General features: G+C 40.8%; 1 protein-coding gene across 1 annotated transcript in view; it reads left to right on the top strand.

The window, feature by feature from the left end:
• Positions 1-16,260, top strand: part of LOC149454967 (transmembrane protein 151B) — a 118,950-nt gene extending 102,690 nt beyond the window's left edge. The window contains exon 2 of the mRNA XM_089686920.1: positions 1,286-16,260. Coding sequence (XP_089543046.1) covers positions 1,286-2,719 — 1,434 coding nt within the window. The 3' untranslated portion in view covers positions 2,720-16,260. The remainder of the gene's footprint in view (positions 1-1,285) is intronic.
• Positions 16,261-17,577: the final 1,317 nt, after the last annotated feature.

The raw sequence follows: 17,577 nt of genomic DNA, 5'->3' as shown, positions 1-17,577 counted from the left end.
TGTCAATGATGTCATCTCTGTAAACATTCTGTAGAGTTCTGTGGATATCAGGGCAACCTGCACCTCTCCTTCATTAAGAATTCAATGATGGCACATTGCTTCTGCTTGGAATCTATTACTTACCTGAAATGGAAAAGAAGAAAAGTTACTAGAGAGGAAAAATTACTCTAGCAACATGTGAAATTTGAACGACCCATGTAAGCTGATAAAAAGTTATTCATTACTTTCAGTACAGTCCTCATAGTTACAAATTCTTAGCCAGCAGTGAATGAGCCCTCACTGATACCTTTAGCTTCAGACACTGCAGAGCAATTCATTTCAGCCCTTTTCTCAGCAGCTCAATTACCTTTCCTACCGTTTCTAGTACATCTACTCTGTTCACATCAGAGATTAGAAGGCTGGAGTCACTGCTTGGTAGGGAAGAAGGGAAGCTTAGCTGTTAAGAAAACAACTGGAATTAGTGTTTCTGCTGTGAATTTTGAGATTTAATTTCTCTATAGTTCCTCTAGCTACAAAGGTCGGTTAGCATTTGTTTTAATGCTCATTTTCTGTTTGTTAAGAATATACAAAAACTTTAACGTAAATTGCCTGGCCACAGATTCTCTTGAATAAATTGTAGTGCTGCAATAGGTAGCCAATATGCCATCAAATTTAAACTGGAATATTTGTTCTATCCGCATGGCCTATAAAGGGGCATTAAGAATCCTCTGATGCTCATCGCTAACTCAAAAGTCAGGTAGTGCACTTTAAGTGAAAGGAAGGAGAGAAACAGGGCTTGTATCAGGCTGACGCTCTGCATATAATGGCTACCCCTACGAGATCTTGCAGGTATCCTCCTCTTGGAGTTAGTGTTCAGCCCTTGTGTTAGTGCAGGAGTACTGGAGAATGCTAACCCTGTACTGACCCTGAATAGTCTGTGCAAATGATAACCTTGTTGCATGTCTGTAAAGGTTGTAACTTATATACCTTAGATTGTACACCCCTTGAGGGTTAGGGACTGATGTGAATGTACAATATCTATATATGTGTAAAGCGCTGCGTAAATTGACGGCGCTATACAAGTACCTGTAGTAATAATAATAATAATATAGCCTTTTACAACCTGCATATGTTCCTCAACTACTTCTAGACATTACTCACTGGTTCCTGTGTATTGCAAAAACATTGTTCAGCCTGGGCTATAAAAATGTTCATGCTCTCAAGTTCATAACAATATACATTGCTGCTTCTTAATATATTGTTTACTTTTTTTTAACATGGCTTTTCTCTCCTTGACTTTCTACAGCAACGTCCAGAGAAGCAGTCCCTGAGTGCGTCTATGTGTCGGGATTCTCACTGGAAATGTCTTCTTCTCTCCATCCTCATGCTTGTATGCCTTTGTGCTGTAACTTGGTGCCAGGTTACAAGTGTGACCAAGCTCAGCTTCGACAGTTCTCTTAAGGGAAGATCCATGATCTACCATGGCAGCCCTTGCTCTGATGGTTATGTCTACATTCCGCTGGCCTTTTTAGCAATGCTGTACGTGGTTTACTTGGTAGAATGCTGGCATTGCCATGCCAAGAGTGAACTCCAACATAAGGCTGATGTTACTAGTGTTTATGATCAGATACAGCGTATGCGCCAAGCTACACCTTGCATCTGGTGGAAGGCCATTAGCTACCACTTTGTCCGTCGCACTAGACAAGTCACTCGCTACCGTCATGGTGATGCCTATACTACTACTCAGGTCTACCATGAACGAGTGAACACTCATGTGGCTGAAGCAGAATTTGAATACTCTCATTGTGGCATAAAAGATATTTCCAAAGACCTATTGGACCTAGACCGCCACCCTGCCACCAAACTAAAGTTCACCAAGTGCTTCAGTTTTGCTAATCTGGAGTCAGAAAACTCGTATCTCACCCAGCGTGCCCGTTTCTTCACAGAGATTGAAGGACTAGATGACTATATGGAGGCAAGGGAAGGAATGCAGCTAAAAAACGTGGACTTTAAGGAATTAGTTATTGCTTATGTGAACCTAGAGCAGCTGCCGTGGTATGTTTCCCACTACGCTTTCTGGGCAGCTGCCTTACTCATGCTCTCATGGCCCCTAAGGGTTTTTATTGAGTATCGAACTGCTCATGTTCATTATCATATCGAGAAACTCCTAGGGTTGGAATACAGGGCACCTGGGGTGGCAGAGGAGCCTATATACCGATTCAGAATGCCACGGGTCAGCACCTTTGACAGTACTGAACTGGAATGGCATATATGCACCAATCGGCAGCTGATTCCAAGCTACTCTGAGGCAGTGCTGATGGATTTAACAGATTCCTCACTATGCAATGGATATTCTGCCTGTGGGTACAGTGGTGTCCTGAGAGGCTGTGAAGGCTGCAACAGAGCATCCAGCAGCTCTTCTATCTTCTCTCGCCATGCTATGCACAGCTGCAGCGGGGGGCCATCACACCTCTCCCTCAGCACCAGCCGTTTCTCCCTATGTCAGCTGCATGGATCCCACAGGACAGGCCTCTGGAGGAGTCGTAGCAGCAGCCTTGCAGATCGTGTATGCCCAGATGAACGATGTTGCTCCTACTCTAGCCAGCTAGCCATTAATGAAAACCCTCCTACATATCACGATGCCCGTTTCTTCCCTGTGCTTATAGTGCACCGTCAGGAAGGATGCCGGACCAGGAACTTCTGCATACACCGCTCATCGTGCATGGAGACCTCCTTGTAAAAGAATGTCCCACCATCTTTATGCTGCAGCCCCACTTATTTTGTGCTGGAGAGTGCACTAAATAAGGCAAATAGGCAAATACTTTTAAAATGTATGGTAGCATAAAATAAAATGTGATAAGCAACATTGGTAATAAAAACATGCAGCCAACATCTCACCAAAGTTTTCAGGCACTTGATGAATGTCAAAGATCTAAAAACCTTTTAACAAATACTTTTGTGTTTCTGCTCTATAAAATGAATAGAGTATTTCACCATTAATTTTACTTCATTTAGCCTGTAAAGGAACACATTGCAATAAATATTTTAAGAATTATGTACAATATGCATAACAGTCAATTTGATTTGGTTGTAGAAAGCCAGGTGACATACTGGTGGCTAAGCCTGTAGGAGCCTTCACTTTCTTTCTTGTGGCTTTACAGTACCCTTAAAACAATGACATGGCCCTGTACTAGGTAAACTAGTTAATATGATTGCTAACCGAATCTGATATTTCAGGAACATAAACATTTTTAATTTAAAAATCAATGTGGTATAACCCAGGATGGTGCTGGAAATGTCGAGACATGCAATACCATACCCTTTCACATCTAATAAAGCATTGCCTGTCAATGGACTAATGTATATGCCATTCTGAATTACATGGGGAAATCACAAGCCAAAGCAGGGCAAATTAAAACAAATGTTCATGGTGATAAACGGCAAAATCACCATAAAAAAAGGTAAGTGGGCAGTAAGACTTCACTAAAGAAAGACACCTGCTAATAAAACATGTATTATCTTTAAATAGCATGTAAGTTATTTCAATCAGGTAAAGCAAACGATTTGTCAATTTGTGGCACTGTCATGAAGAGAGTACAGAAGGTGCCATTCCTGACCTCCTAAAGAAAAATGTTAGTTGCCTGGTTGGGTCAGAAAATTGTATCTAAATCCTGACAATTAACCTGTTTTATTTGATCTCATTTTATCTGTTAAATATACAATTTAAAGAGGTTTGTTATAACTGTATAGTAATTTAAAATAAATACCTGTTGATCCTGCCAGAAATCATGTGATCTGAAAACTCATTATGATCACCAGGGGACTAGCATTCTCAGAAGCAGAGTTCAGTAATGGCAGCCTCCATGATTCTAACATGAAAGAGTTGCTATAATGTTCTCCTAAATCTTAAAGGGTTCGATTTTCCAAAATATATTACTTTTGGTAAATTACGACATCTTCCCATACATCTTGAAGTCCTTGGACCTGAGAGCTGAGAAGTTTCCCTACTTGCTAACACCATTATATATTTTTTTACTCACATTGCTCTTTTGTACTTTGCATTGCTAGGTATGCACCTCCAGTAGGAGAAATTGAAGTATACAGTATATAAAGCCAAAACCATCTTCACTAGTTTTAATTAGAGTAAGGATTGGTTAAAGCCCATGTCAAGCTTCACATTCTGTCCCAGTGGCAACAGGAAGTGAGTGGAAAAGTCTCCAAAGTGAGCGGAAATTTCTTTACAGTAGGTGTCCACATGGGAAGAGTTTTACCCTAGCCTCCCAATCCCATGCCAACTGTATTATTTTTTTATTTCCCATCAATTTCTGTCCCAGGGACAATAGTTAACAGGACAAATAAATAAGCTGAATCTCCCTAGTGGGAACACAGATAAGACTCTTTTGCATCCCTAGCAAGGACACAATTATCAATAGATATCTGACAGGGCTCCAACCTTTCCTTACTTTATCCAAAACTAGGAGATACATATTCTTAAACATTTTTTAGCTGCCAAGAACAGAAAAATCTGGTACTTTCAAGTATCAGGAGAATGGGGTTCACAGTCCTTAGCTAGTGATAACCTGGTGCTTACATAGGGTTCTCCTCTTTTCATACCATATTCTGTAACACCAGCATGTGTAATTCCAGTCAAGGGATTGATTTACTAAAGGCAAAAACGCTGTACACTTTGAAAGGGAAGTTGCAATATGCAGTGAGATACTATGAGAATTTGCCCCTGAGCTTAATGAATGAAGTGAAGCTCTGAAGACTTCCAGCATCCAATCATGTGAAAGAAAAATTGCTGTTATTTTATTTTCCTTACGCTGATTGAGTATTTTTTTCAGTGAAACCTAACCACCTTTATTAAGCTCTGGGGCAAATATCCTTTCAAAGTGGACAACCTATTTGCCTTTAGTAAATTAACACCATAGAACTTTTACTGCTCCAGAAGTCTGGGATCTCTTGAAATCTTTTTTTTCACCTTCCATACCAATGGTTGTGTGTTTCTATTATCAGAATTCTTGCTCTTTTTGCCTCAGCTTATGCAAATGGTTTCAAAAGTAAAAGCAAAAAAAGAAAACCTGAAAAGAGACCTTCTCAGCTCTTACGTCTTTTTAATTTACAAACAGAAATGTAGAAAGGGTACCACTTTAATCTTCAGTATCTTTTCTGAAGAAGATATACATTAGAAGCCTCTCACTTGATGTGTCTTAATGAACTTGCCTCAATGTGTAGAATATACACAAGCTGTTGAATGGGCAATACCATACCTCTGTTTGTTACATGACAAATCAGTCACTCATATGAATAGGTGCTAAGTTATTCCAGTGTCCATTATTTTATGCAAATGTATGTCATCTTAATGTTACATAACAAGTAGAAACTCTTTTTATACATATTTTCCATGGTGTAGCAAGATGGCAGGCTCTTAGTATGAGTGACCACATCCATTTAAATCAATCCACAAAGCTCTGAGCACAGCTAAGGAAATACCATTCCTGCTGTATTATTACACCCACATGTAAGTGATATTGGCATGTGGTGTTGTAGGATGATTTACATTATCTATAAAAGCTTGTGCTAAGAAGACGCTGTCTTGTTTCTCCTTCAAAAAGAGAGAGATCGTAACCTTTGTAAGTAGAGACATTCTTATAGTGATGAGAGCAATCTGCTCTGATTGTTGGTTTTGTTAGAAAGGTTCAAATGTAATCAATAGAGCATGTAAAGGACCATCAAACCTAAAATGGATCTATTTTGTATGCTTGTCTTTACTAGTCTTTAGAGTCCAAAGTAAAAGACTTTTATAGCATAGATAAAATGACATGGAACAAAGATTCTAATGTGTTTCGGAGGGTAATACAGTTCTCCTTCATTGGGGCTTTGAATACTGCATGTGCATTGAAAGCTATACTCTGAGCTTATAAAAATATACCATAATTTCCTGGTTCTCTGTGCTCAAAGGGGCATCTGTTTTCTACAAAGTAGTCGGCAAACTATGATTTTAAGAGCCCAGGGTCCATCCTTCCATACACATACAATAGTCTAAAGTCTAATGGTGTGTCTCCGTTTTCTTCATAGGATTCACAACCCACATGTCAGATACCTCTGGCTTTGAGAAAATGGGTAGACATTGAGATGAAGGCTTAGATGTTATATTTTGACAATAAAGTCATAATTTGCGTATCAGTAATAGAGCTGTTTAGTTGGCTTGGCTTGTAGGTTTTGGGGAAAAAAGGCATCTGACGGAGGTGATTATGAAGGTACCACTATGGGGTTGATTTACTAAAACTGGAGAGTGCAAATCTGGTGCAGCTGTGCATAATAACCAATCAGCTTCCAAGGCTTAACTGAACAAGGTGAAGTTAGAAGCTGATTGGCAACCATGCAGAGCTGCACCAGATTTTGCACAGTCCAGTTTTAGTAAATCAACCCCTATGTATACATGCCTAATGCTTGGAGAATGGAAAGCTCACTTTAAGGCTGTATAATGTACCAGATCAGGAACACCTGAACTATTTGTTATGCTGCATTGAGTATACTGAAGAATGTTCATCAAATATTGTTGCGGGGAAATTCTGTGATTTTTCATCACATACTGTATATGATAGATTGATTTAAAAAAAGATGTGACATATGGACCTTTAAGCCTGGGTTTACACTGATGTGGTCCGAAATTTGCACTGGTTTCTATGCGATTTACACACCTCATCATAATCTCACCCCGTTCACACGAACCATTGCAGGTGTGTATTTTAAGTTAACGACGCCCCCAAATCAGTTCGCAAAATGCAGTACGATGTACAGAATCGGATTGTATGGGTGTGAAAACCCATGCAATCCGATTCTAGTGTGGACCACAAAAAGGGTCCTGTACTTTTTTGGTGCGAATGTGGTGTGATTTGAGCCATACAAAATGTATGGCTCAAATCGCACCACACAAAATTTGTATGTGATTTGCACAGGAATGCGGTGCGATTCCTGTGTGAATCATATGCGGTATGCTGCACAAGTGTGAACCCAGGCACATTGCATACTTGTTGGTCACACAAACATTTTGCATTAAGTCCAAATGGACAATAAGGAAGACCACTAGAGGGTAGAGGGTAAGGCTGACCATACACTATAGAATTTTCTGTTCAATTTCTGCCCAATTTCCTTTAGATTTACCATCAGCTATGTAGTGCAAGGTCCTGCCTAATTGAATACAATAGAAAGTGTTGTTTAGGTTTGTCCTCATATTATATGGTTTTTGGTAAATATAAAGCAAAATTATGAAGAAAATTGTATAGTGTATGGCCAGCCTAAGTTAAAAAGATAAAGGGCGAGTTCACACGACAAAAACGCACTCTGGATGCATTCCGGATACCTTGTTGCTTACAGGTCACACCACACTCCATTCTGGTGCAGTTTTGATGCAATTTGCTATGTTTCAGTATGGTTCTGTGCAGAAAAAATGCAGCATGCTCTACTTTTTGTTCCAGAAACTGACTGGAACTGACTGCACTGGTGTGAACTAGAGCCATTGAAATACATGGAAAACACCGTGCATGCATTTGTGATGCAGAAAAAAATGCACTGTACTGCATCTAGTGTGAAATTGCCCAAAAACAGGGAGGGATCATTTTTTCAATTATAGATCAGCTAAAATGTATCAGGTGCCAACATGGATGCACATTTGTGATAAAAATAAAATATGAATGTTATGTTGAAACAAGCACCACAAATGGTCATGTATTTAAAGTAAATGCCTTCAGCAAAGTGTCTGCAAGCATACACAAAATAAAATATGCTGGAGGGGATAGACATAGATGGGAGAGGAGATATATTGCTTTCCAGGCAGGGGCGGACTGACAACTCATGGGGTCCCCCGGGCAATAGGGGATCATGGGGCCCCTGTGTCTTTGACCACACTCAAAGCACACCCAAAAAAGCCTATAAAAAGGTACTAGGGGCATTTCATGGGGCCCCCTATTGACCCCGGGGCCCTCGGGCAGTGCCCGAGTGTTCGAATGGTCAGTCCGCCCCTGTTTCCAGGGTTATATGAAAGAAAGTATGTCCCACATATTTTTTTAGCTGTAAGTGATCTTTGCTCTCCCATGAGGGCTAATTATCAGCTACTCTTGGGAACACGTACATTTAAAGCAGGGGTGTCAAACTGTGGCCCTCCAGCTGTTGCCAAATTACAAGTCCCATTATGCCTTGGCCTTTGGGAGTCATGCTTGTAACTGTCAATCTTGCAATGCCTCATGGGACTTGTAGTTTGGCAACAGCTGGAGGGCTGCCAGTGATTACACCCGTGATTTAAAGGAATACTAGAAAGTCTTTGCCATATATACCAGTAACTGTATGCAGAGAGCTGTGTGTCTTCAGACGACTTTGTCAGGAAGTAAATTTGAAATGGCAAGACAGTGATGACAACAATACAGTTCACATGGGACAGCAGAAAAGGGAAAGGGTGAAAGGCAATGTTTACAAATTTGCATGATTTTCTGGAATATTTTAAAGAAGCTAAGATTTTATGCACCATAGTTACATGGAATTTGTATGTTCTCCCTGTGATAGCATGGGTATTTCCTGGGTGCTCTAGCACCCACCCAAATTAAGTGGCTTCCACCAAAATTGGCCTGGGATTACGCATGCCTTTCTGTAGTGTGAACTTTCTACACTCCTTTGAGAAGATGGACTAATGTGAATAGCTCTCAATACTTTGAGCACCTATGAAAAAAGTACCAGGGGCATCTCATGGGGCCCCCTACTGACCCCGGGCCCTTGGGCAGTGCCCGAGTTTCCAAATGGTCAGTCCGCCCCTGTTCACAAGTCATATTAAACCGACAAGAAAGGATCCATCATAGGTGTACAGAGTATACAACTGAAACATTTCTAGTATACGTATCCTTTTAGGTTTATTGGTCCTTACCAAATGTTGGGCATACTGTTCTTGCATTGATTGACATAAGGTACACGGAGTCCGATATACACCGAGACATAGATATAGGCACTGACAAACTTCTCAACAACATATTTTTCATCTATTATTTCTAATAAAGCAAAACAATGTACAACCCTGGAGTACTGAAGCATTCTTCTAAGGACTATAAATGATTTGTGTAGCTTTGTATATTATAACTTATACACAATAGCTATGCAGTGGACAGTAGCGTTCTAGTGCCTGGTCTGGTTTTTGCTCATAGTCACTGTGTGCTGAGATAGACGTGAATACATTTACAGTTTATTTTTCTATAGCACTGTTAGTTTATATGGTGCTGTTGTTCTGAATATTAGACCTATTCTAGGTGTGATTCACTGCTGTAATTTCAAGCTAGTGTTTCAGATTTTGCATGACATTGCCTTTGGATTTCTAACTACGTTTAAAGCGTAACTCCACCTTCTGACATAAAGCGCTGCATAAACTGTTGGCGCTATATAAATCCTGTATAGAAATAATAATAATATTTAATATGAGGGTGGAAAAAAAGTTGAGGGTAAATAGAGGTGTCAGTATAGGTCCAGAAATACCTGTCAGTTGTATAAAGCTGTATGTACATGGCCATATAGTAGCCAGACAGCATGCAGAGACATTGTAATGACTTTCTAGGGACCCACTTCTATTACATACAGTTGTCCACTGATATGCCTTAGAAGAGGCAGCTGTACACATGGTTGCGTGTTGGGTAAAGCAGCCACCCATGTACTGATGTATGCTCGGCCTACACATCTGTGGAATGGTAGCGGGTCTCTGGAATGTCATTACACAGACTTTGCATGCTGTACGGCCCCTGTACGGACATGTGCATGAGGCCTTACAAAGGTGCTCCAGTTCCCGGTCACATCACGTAAAGATGCAGAAGGGTTCCTAAGAGCTTTGGCATCCACGGAGTCTTCAGTCAAAGTGAATGACTATTGCTGGTTTTGGTATCGTTAGGACAGAGCTACTTTGGGTCACGTGACCTAATGTTGGGCTTACATCATGTGACATTAAATAGAAATAAGGGCACTAAGAGATCTGTTTAATTAGGTCTTATAATTGAATTCAGATTCCAATACCCCTACCTACCATCTGGCATTCTCCTTTATGCCCTTTATTCACCTTTATATTTTAACGCTTAGGAGCAGGGCCCTCCTAACCCTCTTGTATTGAACTGTATTGTTGCTGTATTGTCTCCCTTTATATTGTAAAGTGCTGAGCAAACTGTTGGGGCTATATAAATCCTGTATAATAAAAATAACACAGGGCAAACTTTTGAAATTGTCCAAAATAAAATCAGGGTAGGTAGGAAGTAATATATTTTGTAAATAGCATTTATATCCTACTGAAAATTGCAATTCCTGATTGAGGTCAATGGGAAATGCTAAAATTCTGCTTGCTGCAGTGGTGGAATGTACATGGCTTAAGGCCTTCAAACCAAACCTGCCTTAAAGGACAAGTTCACCTTTTTTGACAAAAATAATAAATGTACATTGTTTTGCAGATAAAAAAATGTGCAATTATTATTTTTGTCTACCGGAGCCTGGAAAGCATTCCTACATCAATCAGTAGATCGTTGATGCCATGCAGGTCTCCTGCAGACCTGTCAGAATATCTGCTTGCTGTACAGGATGTATGGGCAAGCAGATATTCTGACCGGAGGCTTCAATGAACTACCACAACGCTCCACAGCTCTGTGGTAGTTCATTGAAAACTACAAGCTGACAGCAGCTAAGGCTGCCGGGACTTGTAGCCACTCATTCACAGAACTCAGTGAGTAAGTGACGCGGCTGCGCTGTTTTCAAATCTGACAGATAGTACGGGGAAACTTCAGGGAGGGGGTGGGGGTGGCGGGTGCGGCTGCAGTTATGGGAACATGTTACATATTCCACCCTAAAAGCAGATGAAACATGTAACATGTTCCAAAAGGTGAACTTATCTTTTAGGCTAGGTTCACATCTCTGCGTTCCTGCGGGCCGTGTTTTGCGCGGACACGAAAGCCCATTCATTTGAATGGACTTCCGTGCCCCGGAACACGCAGGTAAGAAGTCCCTGCACTTCTTTGGAAAACGCAGCCCGTACAGGAACCTCAGTTCCCAGTACGGTTGCAATTTCCAGTGCGGGCGGTGTGCCATTAGAATTAATGGCACCCACCCGCGGGTCCTCATTCCTCTGTGTGGGTGGTGCGGCTGCACGGATTTTTGTGCGGATCTGCAGCGGCACCACCTGCACACATGTGAACCAAGCCTTAAAAGGGATATGCTCTGCTCCTAATCTCCTTTCTCTCCCTCTAATTAAAATCACCCAAGCTTAGTAAGTGAACACCAGGGGCGGACTGACCAATTGGAAACTCGGGCACTATCCGAGGGCCCGGGGTCAGTAGGGGGCCCCATGAGGTGCCCCTGGTACCTTTTTCATAGGCTTTTTTGAGTTTGGGCAAGGACACGGGGGCCCCATGATCTCCTATTGCCTGGGGGCTCCATGAGTTGTCAGTCCGCCCCTGGTGAACACTTATGAAGCGATTTATAAAGGCAAAGTTAATCTTTTATAAAAAAAAAATAATAAATGCATGTATTTTTGCAGAAAAAATGCGCATTTATTATTTTCTTTCCACAGGAGCCTACAAAACATTGCATCCGCGATCAGTGGAAGGTGCAGTGCCAGGCTCCTGAACACTCTCCATCGAGCTTTCCCCCTTTACCTCTATACAGGCTTTCAGGTACAAAACTGGAGGATGAATGAATGGACTATAAGGGTGCTGATCAGTGACGTCGCAGTCTGTTGAGAACTGCAAGCTGTCTGTTTTCCTGTTAACCATTAGCCGCCCGGCCAATAGCCGTTTGGCGGCTTGAAAAGCGCTGCAGCTTTCCGGGTCCACGCCATTTGGCGTGCTCCCGCACATGCGCCGTTTGCGCTATTGCAGAGCGGCGCAGCAGCGGGATCTGTCACCGCCCGTGCACCTCGGACACGGCCGATGACAGATCCGAGTACCGGCTCCCGTTGCCGGTACCATGTGACCTGCCGCGACCAATCACAGCAGGTCACATGACAGCTGTATACAATGGATGGCTTCATTCATGATGCCATCCATTGTATACTAGTGCCTAGCTGTGAATGGTCACAGCTAATCACATGCACATGTCATGTGATTAGCTGTGACCAAATCACAGCTAAGCACAAAAAAAAAAAAAAAAAAAAAAAAGCTGAATGAATCGATTTCATTCAGCTAAATGCTTGCTTATAGCAAAGTAATTCTTTGCTATAAGCAAATTGTGTAAAAAAAAAAAAAAAAAAAATACTGATCACTTCCCCAAAGTAGTACAATGTTACTATGGTAACATTGTACTATTTTGGTCATAGTAAAATATGAAAAAAAATCTTAAAAAAAATTAAAAAAAATGTAATAAAAAATTAAATATAATAAAAAAATAAAAAAAAATTAAAAAAAAATATAATTTTTTTTTTTTTTCATACTGTCACCAGTCAGTGTCCCTGTTCACCGCCATGCCAGTTATATGATGATGCTGTACTGCACTGGTGACAGTATGTAAAAAAAAAAATAGTGAAAATAATATTTTTCATTTTTTCATTTTCGGAAAAATTATGACAAAAAAATACAACTTCAAAAAACTCGCCATGCCTCTTATGAAGTACGTCCGACTGTCTACTCAGCAAAAAGGGGTCATTTGGGGATATCTGTACTATTCTGACATTCTTGGACCTCAAGAAATTAGATTGGCCGTCAGTACTTCAGGATTGATCAATATTCAGATCTATACCATAGTTTGTGAACTCTATAACTTTCCTACAAACTAAATAATACATCCTAATTTGGGTTATTTTCACCAAAGACATGTAGCAGAATACATCTCGGCCTAAATTTATGAAGAACAATTATTTATTTGTAAACTTTTATAACAGAAACAAAGAAAAATGTGTTTTTTTTTCAAAATTTTTGGTCTTTTTTTGTTAATTTAGCAAAAAATAAAAACCCCAGCGGTGATTAAATACCACCAAAAGAAAGCTCTAGTTGTGTGAAGAAAATGATAAAATTTTAGTTTGGGTACAATGTTGTATGACTGCGCAATTGTCATTCAAAGTGTGAGAGCGCTGAAACCTGAAAAATGGCCTGGGCAGGAAGGTGTAAAATTGCACGGTATTGAAACGGTTAAAGAGAAAAACGTGGATACTCCTATGGCTGCTTTTGCTGATTTCTGCCTAAACAAATCCTACTTGCCTGCCTGTTCTGATGATACAATATCTTCTTTACTTTCACTGACCTGCAATAAGTATGCGGCTAAAGTCCTACCATCCTAGGCTGCATACTATCTCCAGTTCAGAATGCACTGCGCCAGACACTTAAAGGGGTCTATTTCTAGAACAAGCGCTGCACCAATGTCAGAAACATTTGTACAAGCTGAACGAAATTTCACTGTATTTTTTTGCTAACATTATTTCCTATATCATCAGCTCTATCTAGTGGCCAAAATATGGTATTGTATGGTAGAATTTTTCAATGGAAAAATATAAAGCATTTTAGCTACTACATAGAGCTGATGATACAGGAATTAACCACTTCCCCTCCAGTGGATTTACCCCCCTTCCTGACCAGGCCATTTTTTTTGCGATATGGCGCTGCGTTACTTTACCTGACAATTACAAAAAAAAATTAAAAAATCAAATTTTGTCATTAATGTTTTCCAAAATTCTGCTACACGTCTTTGCTAAAAAAAAAATCCCAATATGTGTAAGTTAATTGGTTTACGTGAAAGTTATAACATTTACAAATGGCGGTATATATACTGAAATTTTTTCTTTACTAGTAATAGCGGCAATCGGCGACTTATAGCGGGGCTGTGGCAGGCATTCTGACACTGGGAGAAACTGACTTGGTGTCACTGACATCCCCAGTGACACCAATACAGTGATCAGTGCTAATAAAAAGCACTGACACTGTGCTAATGACACTGGGCAGGAATGGGTTAACATCTGGGCCAATCAAAGGATTAACTGTGTGCTGTGTGTGTTTTACTATGAGGCTATGTGTGCTTTCCGTTGTAAGTACACTGATTTGTATGGCTGTGGTATACACAGCCATACAAAGCAGTGTGGAGGAGCTGACAGGGGAGAGGACTGTATTGTTTACACACAGTTCTCTCCCTCGTCGGTATTACTCGGAGACCACCAGGTGCTGGCGAGTAATCAATGGCCAGGACCCGGTGATTGACAGCCAAGGCTGGTGGCGCGGGTAGAGCACGCGCCCCCTACCCGTAACTGCAAAACCACGTATATATACATCATTTTGCGCACCCATGCTGCCCTGTAGCAGTATTTCTGCTACAAAATAAGAAAAAAATTTGTTCAGCTTGTACAAATGCATTTGGCAAACAAATATTTTTGACCCCATAAAGTATCACATTTTCATTGAGTCTGCCAAAGTCCAGATTTATGTTACAATTTATTGCAATATTCACTCTGGATGTGGTCACGTTAAATTCTAATGTGTCCCAAGTAGGGAACACTGTCATGAACTGTCACGCCAGAGCACAAAGATTTAACCCTTTCGCTGCCGGAGCCGTTTTTGCATTTGTTTTGCGCACATGTTTAAAAAATGAATCTTCAGGCATGAAGATTACACAAAACCCCCAAACATGATATATTTTCTGAAAGCAGACACCCTAGAGAATAAAATAGTGGTAGTTACAATTTTTTATGTCACACGATATTACCAAAAAGTGAATTTTCAGGCAAACACAATTTTTGGTAAAATATAAAAGAGGAGGTTGCACCAAGTACAGTAAATAGATACCCAACATGTCAAACCTTAAAGTGATCCTAAAAAAAAAATAACAAACATGTCAAACTTACCTGCTGTATGCTGTGGTTTTGCACAGCGCAGTCCTGATCCTCCTCTTCTCTGGTCCCCTGCCAGCGCTCCTGGCCCCTCCTTCCTGTCAGGTGTCCCACAGCTAGAAGCCTGCTATGGGGGCACCCGAACACATGCAATCCCCATTCACTGCTCCGTGTCTCTATTCACACATGGAGCCACACCTCGGCCCCGTTCCCTCTCTATTCTCATTGTCTCACTGGCCGTGATTGACAGCAGTGGGAGCCAGTGAGGAGAGGGAGTCCTGGGATAGCTGAAACTCCAGTCACATCACTGGATCGAGAGGGGGCTTAGGTGAGTATTTGGAGGGGAAGCTGCACAGAGAATGCCTGAAGGTAAAAAACCTTGAGCCTTTTCAACCACTTTAAATTTGTGTGTGCCCGTGAAATGGCAACAAACTTCATTACCAGGGGTGGACTGACAACTCATGGGGCCCCCAGGCAATAGGGGATGGTGGGGCCTCTGTCTCCTTGCCCAAACTCAAAAAACCCTATGAAAAAGGTACCAGTGGCATCTCATGGGGCCCCCTACTGACCCCGGGCCCTCGGGCAGTGCCCGAGTTTCCAAATGGTCAGTCCGCTCCTGTTCAGTACCTTATATTTTCTATAGGTAAAACCTCAAAAGCCCCCTATAGGTCTTCAGAGGAGGTCTTGTGCTTCTATATTCGTGATAAATAATATATAAGCTGCTAACTTGTCTGGTTATTTCACTGATTCTCTTGCTTCAGTGCTTTGAGTCACTGACTTGGAATAGGTTTGAAGATAAGGAACTTTGGCTTTGCTGTGACTTACCTAAGTAGAAGCTAACAAAAACACACAAGCAGTGCTGGACTTTCTCATTAGAAAGCCTAAAATTGGTTTGCAAACTAAACATCATGGATACAACATATGTAATGGAGTCAAAAAGGTGGTGTTACATTTTAATTGATTTTCAGACTTCCAAGGATATACAGGGATTTCAAAGGCAATAACAATGTTTCATGAATGTTATTATATATGAGGGACTTGTGCAATAAGCATGAAATATCTTCCTCCAATGGATGGTTGACTGTAAAGTAATATAAAAAGACATAACCATATATGATGCTCTCAAGTGAAGCAATGCATTGCCACATTGTATCCATCGGCAGGAGGTGTAAGCAGAAGACCAACTAGGGCTGGATTAGTTTAGGTTTAACCAGACTTAACATTTATGATTGCTGAATAGTGTGAGGCCACAGCAAGTCCTATACACAGTGATTGGCCTAGTGAAATGTGGATTTGGTCATGCTGGATTTAGATACTATTCAGTTCATGTCAAGTTTGCCTAAATGTAAATCTAGTTCTGTAAAAGAATTCTACGTGGCATGTCTGTGATTGTATGTAAAATATGTTACAAAATAGTTTCCTATGGCTTTGACTGTTGCACCATAAAATACATCTTTTTGAAAGTTATTTGTATTGTGTGGTTTATACAGTATTTAACCGAAACAACACAAGGGGACGATTGCATGAAAGTTGTTTTATTTAAATCAAATGTTTCTATGTTACACTTAATGCCCAACTCTTGTAAAGGTAAAATCCCTCCCTTGCAGTGGAGCTGAACCTGGAGAATTGAAAAAAACACTTACTGCCAAAGCACTCCCTTTGGCAGTGGACTGTTACTCGGCATCCTCATTTCAAATGCAGGGCTATGGGCCCTTGATGACATCAGAGTGCATCTGAACACTAGAGTGCAGGGGAGAAGAGTCTGCCTGGATCAGTCTAGCTGCACAGAAGAGCCTGCGGGAGCAGAGGATAGGGTCAGTAGATCTGCTCTTCCCTGTTTGACAGAAATAAACAAGCATTTAACACTTGCAGTGTGGGTGCAGTTCCACTCCAAGGGAGGGTTTTTACTTTTCCTGGAGTTACGCTTTAAATATATATACTGTATATATATATATATATATATATATATATATAGAACTCTCCATAAACATATTCTCATTTTCTCTTTTTTTATTTAGGCAATGACGTTTCCCCCTATCACCACCCCTTCGCTTGCATTGACGGGGATTCCCAGCCATGTAAGTCCATGGGCTGGGTGATATTAGTGGTTGGTAAGGACGCGGCAGGTGCAAGCACTCACTGCCTCTTTAGCAACCATTAAGAGCAGAAAGCTGTCACATTCGTCCAGGACGAATGCTCTGGATGAATGTCTAAATAGCTAATGTTTGGTCCGAACTTCTGTTCAAACCAGACACTCAGCTCATCACTAATTGTAACCCGTGCCATCAATCACTAGTGTGTACTGAAGTAGACAAGCATAGACACTAAAGGTTCCCATGTGTTCCCATGACTTTGGAGTGTGTATTAGCTTCTCTCCCACTGCAGGCAAAAGAAGCAGAATCGTTTATATAGAGGTATACTTTTTTTCTCTGTTTTCACAATGCTCTACATTTCCACATGCCAGACCTGTTCAAGTATATGTTTTAATACCTTGACAAATCTGCATGAATAAATTCCTGATATGTCACAATATACAGCAACAGTTCTCTCTTTTTATTAAAAAGTCATCCTTTAAGTCCAGGAAATTGACTTTGACCAGGCTGAGATAATGTAGTCAATCTGGTGTAGGCAGGAGGAAGCATTTCCCCAATCTCTCATTTTAGGGGTCAGACTGCAATATAAAAGTACACTATATTGCCAAAAGTATTGGGCCAGCCCTCCAAAACATTGGATTTAGGTGTTCCAATCACCTCCATGGCCACAGGTGTATAAAATGAAGC

This window comes from Staurois parvus, unplaced genomic scaffold (assembly GCF_062004578.1).
Source record: "Staurois parvus isolate SC_StPar_1 unplaced genomic scaffold, SC_StPar_1.0 ptg000414l, whole genome shotgun sequence".
In the NCBI taxonomy this organism is placed as follows: domain Eukaryota; kingdom Metazoa; phylum Chordata; class Amphibia; order Anura; family Ranidae; genus Staurois; species Staurois parvus.
The sequence above is the reverse complement of the archived record's forward strand: the minus strand, read 5'-3'. Positions and strand labels throughout refer to the sequence as shown.